Source organism: Thamnophis elegans, chromosome 10 (assembly GCF_009769535.1).
Source record: "Thamnophis elegans isolate rThaEle1 chromosome 10, rThaEle1.pri, whole genome shotgun sequence".
Taxonomy (NCBI): domain Eukaryota; kingdom Metazoa; phylum Chordata; class Lepidosauria; order Squamata; family Colubridae; genus Thamnophis; species Thamnophis elegans.
The window spans coordinates 65,865,886-65,884,643 of record NC_045550.1 but is presented as its reverse complement, the minus strand read 5'-3'; the positions used below and the strand labels follow the sequence as shown (position 1 = coordinate 65,884,643).

The window sequence follows — 18,758 nt, the reverse complement described above, 5'->3', positions numbered from 1 at the left end:
AAAGTTAGTAGACTATTAAATGTGACTTTGCATTCAAAAATTAAAATTTTCAGATGAGAACATCCTTTTGAAATATATACTTAGCATTTGGAATTTGACAACTCAGCAACGTGGCATTGAAAAAGAAATGAAAAATAAAATTCCACAAAAGTAAAAATCCATAGATTATCAAAGAAAAGAAAAACCCCTGAAAAGTATATCTTTTTTTTTTTTAAGTGAACTCAAAAACCGCAAAGGGGGAAAAGTACAATATATTTTAAAGGTAAATAGTTATAGTTCTATGTAATTGTCTAATGCAATTATTATTCACATACATACATACATAGATGCATACAAACATACATACATACATACATACATACATACATACATACATACATGATATATAGAGTGGCCAATGGCCCTTCTACTAAAATCACAGAATTTCCATTGTTCTATTTCTTGTTCTGTTTGTTCTATACAATTTTGCATTAATATATTTACAGTTTAACTGAGATCGTTTTACAGCAGAGTGAACTACCATGTTTTGTATGCCACTCTCATCTCTTTTTAGGAAAAAGAACAGCATGAAAATAAAACAAGTGGTAAGGAATAGCGATATTTCTTAATGTTCGAAGAAACCTCGAGGATGGGCAAATCTGAGCAATGCGCTCAGGGTAGAATTTCAGTCTAAAGGTAAAAGTCAACAGGTCAGTTTTGCAGCCATCATCTCGATTTTACGGGGTCCTGCAATGAGGCACAGCACAAAGTTTGTACGGACGAGGGTGCAGCGATAATCCCACAATGGGTTCTAGACTGAGTTTTTTTACTCCTTCTGGCAGCTGAAATTTAAAGGACTTCAGCAGGATGGTCACGAAAAGGAAGAGCTCCATCCTGGCCATTTGCTCACCCAGGCACACTCGAGGCCCTGCAGTGCAAAGATAAGGAAAGGAGAAGGGGTTAGAAGTAATTGACAGCTATTCGCCAACGCTTCTAGGTAGTTTTAGTCCTAATTGAGGGATTTGCACAGGTTCGCCTGGTGCACCAGTTGCGCCCCTACCTGAACTGGGAGGCTCTCACAACAGTCACTTGTGCCCTTGTGACCTCTAGACTGGACTACTGCAACGTGCTCTACATGGGGCAGCCCTTGAAGAGCATTCGGCGACTTCAGCTAGTCCATTCGCCCAGGGAAATTATTTTAATTATTTCAGGAAGTGGGTGTTTCAGATTTACCTGCTCCAAATGGCAAAAATTCTTCCCTTGATACAAAATGCCCATCCTTGTCCAGAAAATGGTGTGGGTTGAATTTTTCAGGGGTCTCCCATCTCTTGGGATCATAAAGGACTGAATTCAGATCTGTAACAACCAAAGTCCCCTGAAGGAGGAAGAAATGCATTTCAATATACAGCTGGTGAAGTTTCTAGAGCCTACTTATCTATTTATTATTAATTTATGTATTTATTTTCATCCCACCTTTATTATATATAACTCAAGAGTATCAACATATTTAATACTCCTTCTTCCTCCTATTTTTCCTGTGAGGTGATGTTGGTTGAAAAAGAGTAACTTGTCTCAAAGTTACCTAGCTGACTTTGATGCCTAAGGTGAGACTAGAACTCCCAGTCACCTGGTGATTGGCCCAAAGTCATCATCCAGCTTTCGTGCCTAAGTGGGAAAAACACAGTCTCCTGGTGATTTGCTCAAATTCATCTAGGCAGCTTTCATGCCTAAGGTGGCAGTAGAACTCATAGTTTCCAAATTTCTAACAGGGTGCTTTCACCACTAAATCAAACTGGGTATCTTCTTAGCACATTTCCCTTAATTGCATAAAATTAGGCAATTAGGCATAATTGCATAAAAAGATAATAACTACCTTCAGTTTGATTAAAATTCAAGTGAAACCACTTCCTGCATTCCCATTCATGTTTGAAGGTGTTTGTTCCTTGAAAGTCAGCTGAAAATCCATTACCCACCATTTTTACAGGGGGGAAATGAATGTATTTGTGAAATAGAGGAACACAGAGGTAGCAAACCTGCAGAGAACTGGAATTCTCCTATTGAAGAGCATCATTACGGACCACAACATCTTATGAACTGTGTTCATACAAGACATTTAAACCAGATCAGCTACAGGCTTAGTGGCTGCATTCACACAACATGCAAAACCTAGCCTGTCTTAACCATGTTTAGATTTGAGGATTCTTAGAGTGATGTGGAAACCTAGCCTGTTTTGTCACTTGTGAGTGAAAGGAATTGTACAAACACAGAAAATGGATTAAGTCAATAACCAAGTTAAATGAATCTAATGCCACTCTCATCAAATATAGAAGCAGGTTTTGGTTAATTTTGATCGCTAAAATGTCAGAATATATGATTGAAAAATTGTGCTGCTTAAACTGCAATACACTTTTTTCAAGTTACTGGGAAAAACACAGGCCAAATGTTTTGTGTTTCCCAGAAATTGAATCATTACTTGCATTGAATACATGAATGTCTTGATTTTCAGTTTAAAATAATAATAAGGGTTTCAATGTCTCCATTGCGCTAAATCCCTTACTAAAGGAAGTGTCCTCTGGTATGTTAATTGTTCTTGTATCAACTTCCGTACCTTTGGAATGTGATATCCATTGAGGTCCACATCTCTGGCACTTTGCCTGGGGACACCAACAATTAAGACATATTTCAAACGGAGGATCTCATGAATCACAGCACAGGTATATGGGAGCTTCACCCGATCTTGATAGCAGACTGAATGGGTGGGATCCAACTTATCTTCTATTTCCCTGCGGACTTTCTCTGAAGACCATAACAGAAAAGGAAAATTATAACAGAATAACAGAGGAACAGAGTTGAAAGGGACCTTGGAGGTTTTCTAGTCCGACCCACTACTCAAGCAGGAAGCTGGTCTATACCATTTCAGGCAAATCTCTTTTTACATTGTCCAATCTCTTCTGAAATTATCTCAGATACTCCACTACAATTGATGCAGTCAGTGAAGAACATGGGACATCATTCCCAAAGAGCCTGAGTTATGATGACAAAGCCTAAAGTGGTGGATCTCCGTGACCCGACAAATGCGCGAACGTCAAAAGCGCGCCGACAAAACCACAGCGCTAAAACCGCGATGTCAAAAGCGCGCCGACAACAGCGCACCGACAAAAGTGCGCCCAAAGAAGCTCGATTTAAGTTAAGGTAAGGGTTAGGGTTAGGGTTAGGGTTAGGGTTAGGGTTAGGGTTAGGGTTAGGGTTAGGGTTAGGGTTAGGTTTAGGGTTGGGTTTAGGGTTAGGTTTAGGGTTAGGTTTAGGGTTAGGTTTAGGGTTAGGTTTAGGGTTAGGTTTAGGGTTAGGTTTAGGGTTAGGTTTAGGGTTAGGTTTAGGGTTAGGGTTACAGCGCGCTTCTGTCGGCGCGCTGTTGTCGGCGCGCTTCAGCGCTCATTCGTCGGCGCGGTTTTGTCGGCGTGGTTTAGTCACCGCGGTTTAGTCAGGCGCGCTTTTGTCATTCGCGCATTTGTGGTGGAAGCGTGGATCTCCCCCTGGGGAATGTCTATGGAGATTCTCATCATCATCATCCAAGTCATAGTTGACCCAAAGGTGCTTTTTCAAAAAGCAACTGGACTTTTTATTTTGTTATTCCTTAAAGATGTTTCGTTTCTCATCCAAGAGGCTTCTTCTGTTCTGACTGAAGATGCTTCTTGGATGAGTCACAACTGAAAAAGCTTATTGGGTGAGAAGCAAAACGTCTTCAAGAAAAAAAACAAAGAAAGACTAGATGACTTTTGAAAAAGCCTCTTTGGGATTATCCCTGGGGAGTTTGCAGACAGATGGACTTCAATTCCCAAATCCATTTCCTCCCAATGGACGGTTTTTGCAAAAAGCGTTGGAAACCAAGCAAAAAAATAATAATCACAAAGCATGGTCAGAGGATTGCATGACACATGAGCTGGCATGGACTTGCAGTTCTGGGATCGTGTTTTGTGTGCTTACTCTTACGAAGGGCCACTGTATTTGGTCCACAAAATCCAGACAACCGATAAATGGCAGCTCAGATGGAGTGGCCCAATTGTTACGAGAACAAGAGAAAAATCTGATGTACAAGGGGGGGAAATAAAACCAGGAGACAATACATATTCACGTCAAACGTATATCAAAGACATTGAATTAAGTTTACTATCTTTAGACCAGTGGTTACCAATGTGTGGCCCATGCCAATATGATTTTTAATGGGGGCAATTTGAACCTTGTTTAAACCAACTTAATGGCCTTTTAGGCTTCCTCCGCGTGAGTACAGTTAACTTTTTCGTGACCCGACAAAAGCGCGAACATCATAAGCACGCCGACAAAACCGGGGCGCTAAAACCGCGATGTCAAAAGCGCGCCGACAACAGCGCGCCGACAGAAGCGCGATTTAAGTTAAGGTAAGGTTTAGGGTTAGGGTTAGGGTTAGGGTTAGGGTTAGGGTTAGGTTTAGGGTTAGGTTTAGGGTTAGGTTACAGCGCGCTTCTGTCAGTGCGCTGTTGTCGGCGCGCTTCAGGGCTCATTCGTCACGCGGTTTTGTCAGCGCGGTTTAGTCAGGCGCGCTTTTTTCGTTCACGCATTTGTGGTGGAACCAACTTTTTGAGTAAAGTAAGAATTATATGTCACGGGGGGGATCAGGATTTTAAAAGTGCTTAGGTGGGGCATTCCATTGCATTAAATAGCATTTTTTGAGGGTTCTGGATTTCCTCTTGCTTGTTAGAGATGAGCCATTATTCCTCCTTATTCCTTATTCAAGCTGGAAATCTTGGGAACTATCGCTAAAACAAAAGCAGGATCAAGAGAGGAATTTCGTGCCCGTGTAATGTAGGAGTCTCACCTTGGATCTCCGGGTAAGCCACCATGAGTAGCAGTGCCCATTGTAGGGTGGTGGCCGTGGTTTCTGTCCCTGCGATAAAAAAATCAACAATGCACTGAGCTAGGTTCTCTTCATCATAAGCAGACTCAGGGTCACCTTTGGTCTGTTGTAGATAATAGAAAATATGAAATCAACTTAACAATCCCAATTTGTCATTTACTGCTGCGTTGGAGGAAAGTCCTCCTTGTGTAGATGACCTCTTTTAACAGCCAGTCCTCAACTTACAACCACAATTGGGACCAGCTTTTCCACTTGAGAGACCGCCTGCTGCCAATTACCTCCCACAGACCCATTAGATCTCACAGGGTTGGCCTCCTCCGGGTGCCATCTACCAGCCAATGCCACCTGGCTATTCCCCGGGGGAGGGCCTTCTCTGTGGCAGCTCCGGCCCTCTGGAATGAACTCCCCACAGGGATTCAGACCCTCACCTCTCTCCAGGCCTTCCGAAAAGCCGTCAAAACCTGGCTTTGCCGGCAGGCCTGGGGGTGATGAGTTCCCTCCCCTCTCGACATGTATGGTTGTGCGACTGTTGTTTACTTTTATTATTTGTATTTTGTTTTTATGTTCCCCTTTTTCCCCCTTGAATTGTTCGCCGCCCTGAGTCCTCCCGGAGAAGGGCAGCATACAAATAATAAAATTCTATTCTATTATATTCTATCGATATGCAAAGCAGGTTATAAAGTAAGTCAAAACCCGACTTTCAAAATGTTTTTTTGGTCGCAGTCACTAATCAAATCGCTGTGCTTCTTAAGGGAATCTTGGACTCGTTGGAGCAAATCCTGCTCCCCTTCGTTGACTTTGCAGTTGTTAAATGAGTAACGCGGTTGTAAAGCGAATCCTGCTTCCCCAATGGCTTTACTTGTCAGAAGTTCCCAAGAGGTGATCACATGACCTCAGGACACTGCAATCATCGTAAATATGAATCAGTTGTCAAGCGCCTGAATTTTGATCGTGTGACCAGGAGGATGCTGTTGTATGTGTTGTTTTTTTTTCAGTGCCATCGGAATTTGCAATGGTCACTAAACAAACTGTTGTAATAGCAATAGCAGTTAGACTTATATATCGCTTCATAGGGCTTTCAGCCCTCTCTAAGCAGTTTACAGAGTCAGCATATCGCCCCCACAGTCTGGGTCCTCATTTCACCCACCTCGGAAGGATGGAAGGCTGAGTCAACCTTTGAGCCGGTGAGATTAGAACCGCTGAACTGCAGATAACAGTCAGCTAAAGTGGCTGCAGTACTGCACCCTAACCACTGCGCCACCTCAGCTCAGTAAGTCAAGAAACTACCTGTATTAGATCATACTTGCATCCTTGAGCAGAACATTTTAGACTGGGTCATCCCAGCTTGATATGCTAGAAAATTCCCATCATATTTTTCAGGCATCAAGTTATGAAAAACTATCTTAGACCTTTTCATTCTATTACATAGGGGAAAGTGATTAGGAGCCATCCAGGGGTGGGATTCAGCCGGTTCGGACAGGTTTGGGCAAACCAGATGTTAATTTTAATTCGGTTCGCCAAACTGGTAGTTGAAACAACTGGCTGACCCTGCCCACCCCAACCCATCCCTCCCAGGAGTCTCCACACAGCCTGTTTTGGATGCCAGGTAAGGGCAGGGCGCGCACAGAGGCTCGGGGGGGGGGGGGGAATGGAAGTACCAGAAGTCTGGAAAACGGGCCCATTTCTGGCCTCCAGAGCCCAAGGTGGCCATTTTCATCCTCCCGGAGGCTCAAGGAAAACCGCCCCCATGGCCACACCCACCCAGCAAGCAGGCAGAGAACCGCTTGCTAACATTTTCAATCCCACCCCTGGAGCCATCTAAATTCAAATATTATTAGATGTGTATAAAAAAAATGCTTCAAAAAGAGCCTGAAGACCAACTGATCTGGGGCGCCAATAAGACACGTCACTCTGAAAGTGGCTAATGGGTTTAAATAAGAACCACCACCCCCTTTCTCCAATCCCTCTGTCTGTATCTTGCACCCTTCCTTCCCAGTTTTGTCCATTTTGTCCAAATTTACTTTTACTATTTTATTGTTTTAAGGTTTCATAGTAGCGCTTCATGGAGACACCACCTGGAGACACCTCTAGGCGAGATGGGTGGCATATAAATTGAATAAATAAATAAATAAAATATCTTGCTGTCACGGCAGGTGCCCCTATTTAATTGTACCCTGTTCATCTGATTTCTCAGATAATTGATATTTGCAGACAAAATGTACACTTAATTAATCCACACAGGCCTGCAGCTTTCTGGCAAATCTGCTTCAAGCAACAGGAGATGTGGGAAGGAATGTACAGGTAGTCCTTGACTTACGACCATAATTGAGCCCCAAATATATGTTGATAAGTGAGACAGTTGTTAAGTGAGTGTTGCCCTGTTGTACGATCTTTCTTGCCGCAGCTGTTAAGTGAATCACTGGCAGTTGTTAAGTTAGTGACGTGAACTATGGTTTCCCCATTTCCTTTGCTTCACAATATTATATGGCCCCAGGACACTGCAACCGTCAGTGAATACGAGTCAGTTGCCAAGCATCTGAATTTTGATCGCGTGACCATGGGGATGTTGCAACAGTCGAAGGGTGAAAAATGATCATGGCACTTTTTTTTCAGCGTCACTGTAACTTCAAATAGTCACTAAGCAAACTGTTGTAAGCCAAGGAGTAACTGCACATGTGAACAATGCAGCAAGACACTCACAATCACCCATGCCTTAGTCACTTCCCATCTTGACTATTGAAACACACTCCACATGGGGCTGCCCTTGAAGAGCATCCGGAAGCTCCAGTTGGTGCAAAAGGCAGGATTGTCCAGACCCCGGTGTACACATGTATCACTTCTGCGGGAGCTACATTGGTTGCTGATTTGCTTCCAGGTGTAATTCAAGGTGCTGGTTGTCACCTTTAAAGTCCTTCATGGCTTGGGACCAGGTGATCTGAGGGATTGTCTCTTGCCAGTCTCCCACCCAGAGTGGGAGGCAGGGAATGCTGCGAGTCCCATCCCCGAGGGAGATACACCTGGTGGGACCCAGAAGAAGGGCCTTCTCTGTGGTAGCTCCCTCTCTCAGGAACATCATTCCCCGCCCCCAGAGATTAGAATGGCCCCCATTCTCACACTCTTCCGGGAGGGGCTGAAGACCTGCTTCTGCCAGGGGGGCTGGGGATCCCAGAGTGGGATGGAGCCCATTCAATGGTTCGTGTGATCTGATGTCGCCGGAACAGGGGTGATATTGTACTATATTGATTTAATTGCTTCTTTTTGTTAGTTGTTATTGTTTGAAATGTGGTTTTATATTCTGCAAGCCACTTTGAGTCGCCATGGGCAAAGAGGCGGCAATATAAATCCAATAAATAAACAAACAAATGGCTCAGTGCGTTGGCCTTAGCAAAACAGGATGCCATTTTGAGTTCTGGAGACCCACAAAAATTTCTTTCCTGCAAGACACTTACTTTCTCCATCTGAAGAAGGTAGTAATCAATGAAGTCTTGTGGGTCGTGACGTGATTGGAGTTCCCTGTGCTTCTCTATCTCTTGCTTGGCAAACGAGGTGACATCTTTTAAAGCACGGAACACTCTCTGATGACGGCCTGGGAGGTATTTCATCAACCATGGAAACTCCTCATACAGCTAAACGAAAAGATGAAACAAAAAAAAAATCCTATCACAATGACGTTATCAGCCAATTACTTGAGTTTAGCGCTTCGATAATATTGTCTGATTGATTTATAATTCTCCAGCCTATGCGGTTTGTATATGTTTGGTAAACTGCTTCTGGATGGCAGCAGGCAGAATTGAATGATAGAAGTGCTCCAAGATCTAAAAGAAGAGGGAGTTGAGCTATTTTCCAAAGCACCTGAGGTTAGAACAAGAAGCAATGGGTGGAAACTAACCAAGGAGAGAAGCAACTTAGAACTAAGAGGGAAATTTCCTGATAGTTAGAACAGTTAATCAGTGGGACAACTTGCCTCCAGAAGTGGTGAATGCTCCAACACCTGAAGTTTTTAAGATGTTGGACAACCATTTGTCTGAAGTATGTAGGGTTTCCTGTCTAAGCAGGGGGTTGGACTAGAACAGTGGTTCCCAAACTTGGCAACTTTAAGATTTGTGGACTTCAACTCCCAGAATTCTCCAGCCAGCTCTGCTGAAGTCCACAAGTTTTAAAGTTGCCAAGTTTGGGAACCACTGGACTAGAAGACCTCCAAGGTCCCTTCCAACTCTGTTATTCTATATTCTATATTCAAATTTGGTTAAAAAAAAAATCTCTGATCCGAATAACAGAATAACAAGAGCTGGAAGGGACTTTAGATGTCTTCTAGTCCAACTCAAGCAGAAGACCCTATACCCATGATAGCGAGCCTATGGCATGCATGCCACAGGTGGCACACAGAGCCATTTGTTAGGGCATGCAAGCAGGCTGTCCAGCTGACTTCGGCCTTGTTTTGAGGCCGTTTTTCGCCCTCCAGAGGCTTCTTTGAAGCCTCTGGACCACGAAAAACCGGCCCTAAGGGCAAACCGGAAGTTCGGGAACAGACTCCCAGTTTGCTCTTAGGGCCGATTTTTGACCTCCGGAGCCTTCAGGGAAGACTCCTGAAGGTCCCTGAAGGTTCCGGAGGTCTAAAATCGGACCTACGGACAAAGCGGAAGTCACCATTACCGAACTTCTAGCTTCCCCATAGGTGTTTTTTGCCCTCTGGAGCCTTCAGAGAAGCTCCTCCGGATGGCATCCTCTTTGGAGCCTGGGGAGGGCGAAAAAACTGTGCCAAAAGTGTTTGTGTGTGTGTGTGTCGCGCCCGCCTGTGTACACTCTTCCTTGCCTCCCCCCGCTTTTGGCACAGGAGCCAAAAAGGGTTCACCATCACTGCCCTATACCATTTCAGACAAATGGTTGTCCAATCTATTGACTCCCTCTTCTTTGTGGCAGCCCCTGAGATATTGGAAGACTGCTATCATGTCTCCCCTAGTCCTTCTTTTCATTCCACTAGACATACCCAGTTCCTGCAACCATTCGTCATATCTTTTAGCCTCCAGTCCCCTTGGCCAGTTCATCTTTTACATCTTTTGCCTGGAGGGTCACACTCATATTTTGAATCCACAATAGTGAACTGTAACTTTCACTTTATAGGATTGTATTCAAAGTCTTAACAATAAACTTGAATGATTAAAAACATGACAGATGGGTAGGCTATGGAGCTATTCACGGAGGGCTCTGCGAGTCCTTGAAATAGTTGTTTTCCTGATACCATGTCGTTTCCTTCCACGGCTAAAACTCTTCTTAAAATTCTTGTCCCTCTCTATAATCCAAATAATTGGTAAGAGGATGGAGGATGGAGTCAGGGTCTCTCGAAGACTTGTCTGACTCAGTAAGCCAAAAGAAGACCACTCACCAGGTAAACAAAGCTGCCTCCAAATTTCATGTAGCAATTCAAGTTTATCAACATTTTCTGGAATTTTTCATCTTTGGCAGAAAATCTATATCCAAAAACCATAACGCATATCAAATTGGAGATTGCAGTAGTGACAGGCAATGAAGGATCTAGTGGCTGTTCTGGAAATAAAATTAAAAAAAGCCCACCATCAGACTGTTATTATTGTACTTTATTTATATCAGGAGTGGGATTTCAGGACAAAAGGAAAGAGGCATGGATAGTACATGTACCCAACCGTACACAGTGGTGATCAGAATTCCCGTTGCTAAGCAAGGCAGTTGTTAAGTGACTCACGCCCAGTTTTGCCACAGTTGTTAAGGCAATCACTGCAGTTGTGAAGTGAACCATACAGTCATTAAGTGAACCCAGCTTCAGCCATTGTCCTTGCTTGTCAGAAGCCAGCTGAGAAGGTCGCCAAGGAAGATCACATGACACGGCAACCATCATCAATGCATGCCGGTTGCCAAACACCCGAATTTTGATCAAGTGACCACTTGATCAAAGTTTTTTTTAAGTGTGAAGACTGGTTGTAGGTCACTTTTTCAGTGCTATTATAACTGATTATTTGCTAAACCCATGGTAAGTCAAGGAGTACCTGTGGTTGGGAATCCATCAAGCTGATTTATTTTGTTTGTTTTCAAAGTCTTTTTTAAATACAACTGTATATTATAGAAATAAAGTCTTCCCTTTTATGTCTTCTCATTTACATAATCCATTTTGCATCATATCTTGGTTTTCACTTTCAGCCAAATTACTTTCTTCCACTATTTTCTCTTATTTTCTCACTATTTTTTTCTTAGTACATAAACAATATATTCAATTGTCCCTTCAAAAATTTGCTCCAAATTATCATTTCATATTTTCTCTATTGGTCTATTTTACTATAAACAATATATATCCTCTAGTTACGTTTTGACATGGAGAGCATTTCTTTCCATTTTTTTTCTACAATTAATAGCAATAGCAATAGCAGTTAGACTTATATACCGCTTCATAGGGCTTTCAGCCCTCTCCAAGCGGTTTTACAGAGTCAGCATATTGCCCCCAACAATCTGGGTCTTTGTTTTACCCACCTCGGAAGGACAGAAGACTGAGTCACCCTTGAGCCTGGTGAGATTTGAACTGACAAATTGCAGGCAGCTGGCAGTCAGGAGAAGTAGCCTGCAGAATTGTACTCTAACCACTGTGGCAATGGATGGAAACTGATCAAGGAGAGAAGTACAACTAAGGAGAAATTTCCTGACAGTGAGAACAATTAATCTGTGGAACAGCTTCCCTTCAAAAATTGTGGGTGCTCCAAAACTGGAGGCTTTTAAGAAGAGACTGGATGGCCACTTATCTGGAATGGTATGGGTTCTCCTGCTTGAGCAGGGGGTTGGACTAGAAGACCTCTAAGGTCCCTTCCAATTCTGTTAGTCTGTATTAATGAAACACTAGATATATCATTCTGAGACATATAGAGATTGTAGACAACATACCTTTTGCATGAGCAAAGATTTTAACCAAGCTATTAGCCTCCTCTTCTATTCGATTCTCCATGCCTTTCTTCCCGAGTCCAAGTTTTCGCATAGTAATTAGACCAAACCGTCTTTGTTGCTTCCAGTTTGGACCGTTTGAAAATATAATACCTAAAGCCATCAGAAATCAGTGAGGAATTATGCTCGTAAAAAGTGATCACTAAAATATCATTAGGTAGCTTAGATCAGGGGTTTGCAACCTTGACAACTTCAAGACTTGTGAACTTCAAGTCCCAGAATTCCCCTGGCTTAGATGAAATGTGTTCTCATGCAAATTCTACTTGGCCATCTTGGAGTTCCTCTCTTTTCAGAAAGAAAACAAACAGGACCAGGGATGTCAAATCAGCTTCTTCCTGTTCCAATGGTTACAAGTGGTTACCAGAAAAGGACCGGATCTGTTCTGAAATCTTATGCATTCTATTGAATCTCATCAGTGGTGAGATTCAAAAAAAATTTACTACTGCTTCTGTGGCCGTGGCTTGGTGGACGTGGTGTGGCTTGGTGGGCGTGGCTTGGTAGGCATGGCAGGAGAAGGATACTGTAAAATCTCCAATCCCTGCCCACTCCAGGGGAGGGTTACTGCAAAATCCCCATTTCCTCCCGATCAGCTGGGACTCTGGGAGGCAGAGAATAGATGCGGGCGGGGCCAGTCAAAGGTGGCATTTACCAGTTCTCAAAATTTCCGCCACCGGTTCTCCAGAACTGGTCAGAACCTGCCGAATACCACCTCTTAATCTCATGCGTTAGATTGAGCAGAAGCAGAAACAAACAGAGGAGAGAATGGAATTCTCTATTTTAACAGAAAAATTACCCCTTAAGCTTCATGAAAACCTACCCTTGTTTTTAAAGGCCTCTTTAAAAAAAGGAGTCATTTGTCGCTCAGCAAAGTCTTCAGTTTGAATGAGGGCTTCTTTGACAGCCTGGAATCCAGAGAAGACCACTATCGGGATGTGTCCTGACCATATTGTGTAGATGTTTCCATATCGCTTAGCCAGCTGCCGTTGGAATCCAAACAGAAAATGAAAATATTACATTCAGTGTTGGTTGCCGATTATAAATCACGGGACAAATGAAGTCTTTTCCAGAGCTGCAGAATCTGATTCAGAGGTGTGCAGAATGCCTACATAGCAGGGAGCCAGGTTACCTACGGAACCATGTTTTCTCCATTACATCGGCCTCTCCTACTTGATCGGGGACGGTAGGTTATGTTAAAGAGTTTCGATTGGTGCAGGGGTGGGTTTCAACCGGTTCGCGGCGGTCCCCGAGAACCGGTTGGTCGGCGAACCCGGAAGTAAGTAACTTCCGGGAACGGCGAAGGGCCCACCCGCCTCCCCGCGCTGCTTACCCGGTTTTGATGAGTTCTGCGCTTCCACGCATGCGCAGGATGCATACAGCGCCTGCGCGATCCTCCAGGAGCAGCTGGAGCATCGCACAGACGCTAGTACGTATGCGTGCACTGCGCACGTGCACGAGGACGCCGCCGGCCCCGTTCCAACCGAACCGGTTGGAACGGGGCGAGAAACCCACCCCTGGATTGGTGGGTCCAGGAGGATGGTCTACGATACTTAGGCACCGCCTCCTTTGCCCCCAGGCACTCAGCTCAGCCTATTTACAGCCAGCTTTCCTCTTCCGCTGGCCCTCCCTTGGCCATTCTCCATGGATAATGGACCCCTGACCAGGGATGGTATTCACTTACCTTCCCTACCAGTTTGCACATGTGACCTGTTGTGTCCTGGCCAGCAGATGGCGCGCATGCTCTTTGGCTTTAAAAAGGACCATAGAACCAGGGCAGGTGGGCGGAGCCACCGGCAATTTCCTCTACTGGTTCAGGCAGAATGCCACCTCTGCCTCTAACCCACCACCTCTCATCCTTCATCCCTGCCCATTCGCCCAGGCACTGTTCGTCCTGGGCCTTTGGCTGCATGGGACAAATAGCCACCAGCCAATCAGCTTTTAAACAGTCGCTAAATGGAATGTAATCAACACTACCTATAATTGCACCCTATTGCTTCCTTATGCCTGAATGTTTACTTGCAGTAAATAGCATCAGATAAACCATCAGGAAAGAAGCAATGCTCTAATCAAGAAATTATTAAAGAAGAAATCAAGATAGGCAGGACAGTCATAAATTAACAACCAGCAAATTACACCTTCCCTGCACTGTTGATGTTCCTAGCCTGATGATGCCATCTGACTGCAATCTGAAATATTTTTATTAAATTTTGCCAATAGGTTGAGTGATTATTGCATAATGTTAAAGTAAGCACGTATATTACATTCCTTTTTTTTTTTTTTTGGAAAAGACCTTTGATTCCCTCTTTAGAAGAATAGCTAGCCACATTGAAGGTGTATACCCCAAGGCCTACATAACGTGATGGAAACTAAAGAAGCAACTTAGAACTGAGGAGAAATTTCCTGACAGTTAGAACAATTAATCAGTGGAACAGAAATTGCCTCCAGAAGTTTCAAATGCTCCAACAGTGGAAATTTTTAAGATGAGATTGGACAACCATTTGTCTGAAATGGTATAGGCTTTGTTGCCTGAGCAGAGGGTTGGACTAGAAGACCTCCAAGGTCCCTTCCAACTCTGTTATTCTATTAATTCTAACTTTGAATTTAAAAAGTAAATCCTACTCAGAATTTAAGTTTGGTTGAAAACCTTCATAATATTAAGCATGCAATTGGGTCATACCCCAAACTTGCTTTTAAAGCTTGTATTTTAACACTATAAATGAATAGAATTGGTAGAATTGTTTACTATTTCTAGTTTTAAACATTTGAATAATGTTAATGAAATATATTTTTTGTTTAAAACCCAACAGGGATACTGCCTTTTCATTAGCAAAAGGGTATAAAAATGCTATACACTTCTGATAAAGAATCTGGATATATTAGTATCATGAAATTTCAGCGTTGCTATTTATCCACTTGTATTTTGTATTCTCTATTTGATTTTTATCTACTTATTTCTTGTACATAATAAAGAACTAAAAAAAACTTAAAAATCCGTTCCTTCAGAAAGAATCTTTGCATTGGTCCACAACTTAAGGATAATGCAAATTATATTTCTGTAATTTCTGAGAGAAATATTTGAAAAGTAAGGGCCAAATGAAGAATTAAGTCACAGAAAAATAAAACACCTGGACGTGTTTAATAATCTCTTTTAATCTGAATGCAACATCATGTCATGCTGTTCTAGTTATGGTTAAAGGATTAGTAAACAGTGTGAAAAGCACAACCTTAAATAGTGCAATCTTGTCTTTAATACTTTAATAGTATTTCATTCATCCATTCATTCATTCATTCATTCATTCATTCATTGAGACATGATAGATTATTAATGTTACTATTATTCTTCCAAACTTATATGGACACCAATCTTAATCAAATAACTCTGCCTAGCTAACCAACAGAAAAACCGAAAAGCAACATATGAAATTATTAAACTATAAAATCAAAATGGCAGGGTAAACTTGAACAAAATAAGTTTACACGTGTTTACGAAAAGTTACTACCATTTGAATATACATGTTAATCATAGCAAAATATACTGCCAGTTGTTTTGTTGTTCTGTTAAAAAAAATAGTGATTATTGCTAGACAGGTAGAGTAGCAGAAAAGTCATTATATACGGGTGGGAAGACAATCATGATTGAATATAGTTGAAAGGATACTTAGCTATTTTGATCATATTGGCATAGTATCTAGAAAATGAAACAGGAGGCATTTCTGCAAAGCCAATTTCCAACACTACGTTCCAGAAAATGCTATTGACCTGGCAGGTAACTAATATTCTCTTTGCTAAACAACATCATGACTTAAATCACAGCTTTGGAGAGACCGTACCTTGATTAAGAGTGTCGGAGTTAGTCGGATTCCCGTCTGCCATGCGACTCCAATGAAAGGAAATGGAAAAGGCCCAGGAGGATAATTTCTACGGGACCACAGTTGTTTCAGGAAATACACCATTACTGCCATCAGGAACAAAGTAAGCAACCATTTTGCAACTTCCCCCATATTATTTCTGCCTTTTTTAAATAGCTCTTGGTCTACCTCAAGCTGGCTAAGCTGGATCTCTTTTCCCCAGTAGATTTTGTCTTCCTGAGAGAGGAGGACTCTGTTTTTCAGCCTTTTATATCCTCTACATTACAAATGTAAACAATACTTCTTACACCATATTCAATTATGATAGGAATGGCTTGCCTCCAAACCTGTTATAATAGAATATGATCACCAACGAGCATGCTTGGGTGACCTGCATTTGCATAATTGAAGGGAAGAGACTTTGGCAACATGATTCTACATGCCAGAACAGTTGGCAGAGTGATGAGATGCTATATTTACCCAGGCCAGAACAGTCATGCCACCTGATCAGCAAATGGACCGAAATGGCAGCTAGGTGGTCAATCCCTCTTGGTTAAAGACCCCTGTGTGAGCAGTGGATTTGTGGTCTTCAAGTATGAAAGAACGGGGTGAGTTGAGAACCATCAACCTCACCAGGGGGATGTCAAGCACCGGGAGAAATCAGGAGATACAGGGAATTCAAATGAGTATAAAGATTTGTTGCAAGCTTAAATTCTCTACAAGAATCTGAACTACTAATGGTCAAAGGAAATTAGCGTGAGTTAAAAAAAAAAAGGAATTCACCGTGGGCTAGATTTAGATCTCTTATGGGAGTTCAGGGACTCATGACTGATGATGCATTTGCCCCATCATCTCCTACATCAGACCAGACCAGGAAATCAACTTCACAAGATGTCTGAAACTATTATCGAGACTGGCTACCAGTGGGGCATGGTAGCCTAGTGGTTTAGATGATAGGTTTGTCAACCAAAAGGTTGGCAGTTTTGATACCCAAGCACCACATGACTGGGTGAGCTCCAGGGTTGAGATTCAGCTGGTTTGGACCAGTTTGGGCGAACCGGGTGCTCATTTTACATCTGGTTCGCTGAACTGGTATTTGCAAGAACTGGCTGGCCATGCCCACCCTGGCCCATCCCTCCCAGGAGTCTCCACGCAGCCCATTTTGGATGTCAGGTAAGTGCAGGGCCCACATGGAGGTTCTGGGAGGGCGAAAAATGAGCCCCCCGGAAGTTCTGGAAGTCCAGAAACAGGCCCGTTTCAGGACTCTGGAAGGACTCCAGAACCCACGGGAGGCCATTTTTGCCCTCCTGGAGGCTCAAGGAAAGCCTCCAGAGCCTGGGGAAGGTAAAAACACACACACACATACTCCGCCATGGTGCAGGTGGATGAGTAGGCCACGCCCACCATGGTCACGCCCACCCAGCACTCGGGCAGCTCCTGGCAACCTAGCAGTTGCATGCAAATCAGTGGTGGGATTCAGCCGGTTTGCATCTACTCGGGAGAACCGGTTGTTAACTTTTTAAGCAGTTTGGAGAACCGGTTGTTGGAAGAAATCTCCTTTTGTTTTCCCCCACTTTACAGGCCTAATCCTGTAAGGAAGGCAGGAAAGAAACATTCTGGTGTTGTTTTCAGCCTAGTCTTTATTGCCCTGCTTACAGAAACTGCCTCTCCCGTTAACCCTTATTACATTGCTAACTGCTAAGGCGAAGCGCCCATCGACATGAGTGACCTTGAGTTGGCCACGGCCACCCAGTCACATGACCACTGAGCCATGCCCACCCAGCTGTTCATTAGGGCAGAGAACCGGTTGTTAAATTATTTGAATCCCACCACTGATGCAAATGTAGGTACCACTTCAATGGGAAAGTAGCAGGATGCTGTGCACCTTGGGTGTATAGTCATGCTGACCACATGGCTACAGAAGCATCTTTGGACAACTCTGGCTTCCTCGGCTAGGAAACAGAGATGAGCATCAGACACGACAGGACAGGGGAAATGTTTGCCCTTTTTTAACCGTAACAGAATCTTACAGGTCTAATGATCCTGTGCCTCCTCCTCCTCCTCCTTCTCATAGTTGGAGAATTATAAATGGATCTATCAGCGTGACCCGTCAAAACCGCGCTCGACTAAACCGCGCCCGATTAAACCGCGTCGCTGACGTCATCAACAGGGCGACAACAGCCAGCGCGGAGAAAGAAGGGCGCTTTAAATAGCGCTTTGAAAGCAAGCCGATTCAACTTAAGGTAAGAGTTAGGTTTAGGGTTAGCTTTAGGGTTAGGTTAAGGGTTAGGGTTAGGGTTAGGGTTAGGGTTAGGGTTAGGGTTAGGGTTAGGGTTAGGGTTAGGGTTAGGGTTAGGGTTAGGGTTAGGGTTAGGGTTAGGGTTAGGGTTAGGTTAAGGGTTAGGGTTAGGGTTAGGGTTAGGGTTAGGGTTAGGGTTAGGGTTAGGTTAAGGGTTGGGATTAGGTTTAGGGTTAGGTTAAGGGTTAGGTTTAGGGTTAGGTTTAGGGTTAGGTTTAGGGTTAGGTTAAGGGTTAGGTTTAGGGTTAGGTTTAGGATTAGGTTTAGGGGGTTAGGTTTAGGTTTAGGGGTTAATTTTAGGTTTAGGGTTTACAGCGTGCTTCTGTCTCCGCGCTGTTGTTGCCCTGTTGATGACGTCAGCGACGCGGTTTAGTCGGACGCGGTTTAGTCGAGCGCGGTTTTGTGGTGGAACCATCTATCAGAGCCACTTTTGAATGTTATCTCCTTCTAGCTTGAAAAGTGTTTTAGCTTTTGCCTGGGTAAAGATTCCCAAGTGTCTCCTTCAAGTTCATCTTCATTACCTTCTACAATCCCTTTGGTATCACCGCTGCAAGCAATTTCATATCGCATCACAAAATGATACACCAAACAGCTTCAGCATCATGTTCCCATGCCACAGGAAGCCTGTGATTATAAGATCAAAGGAAATTTGATTCCATCTAAAAGAAAACTATATTTAAATGAAATATAGTCGATCTGGTTTCTTGGAAGCATGGGAACTGGTGGTGCCACTTTCTTCTTTTTCTGGGGTTCTTGGTGCCCGCTGCGCTTGATGGTTTTCTTG

The 18,758-nt window shown here is 43.3% G+C and overlaps 1 protein-coding gene across 1 annotated transcript; it reads right to left on the bottom strand.

Annotated features, from left to right (window-relative positions):
• Window positions 1–716: 716 nt before the first annotated feature.
• Window positions 717–15,828, bottom strand: LOC116513730 (cytochrome P450 2J6-like). The gene is made up of 9 exons (XM_032224912.1): window positions 15,658–15,828; window positions 12,648–12,807; window positions 11,774–11,923; window positions 10,254–10,414; window positions 8,320–8,496; window positions 4,832–4,973; window positions 2,588–2,775; window positions 1,213–1,354; window positions 717–907 (listed from the first exon to the last, which is right to left on the bottom strand). The coding sequence occupies exons 1-9, from the start codon at window positions 15,826–15,828 to the stop codon at window positions 717–719; spliced, it is 1,482 nt and encodes a 493-aa protein (XP_032080803.1).
• Window positions 15,829–18,758: the final 2,930 nt, after the last annotated feature.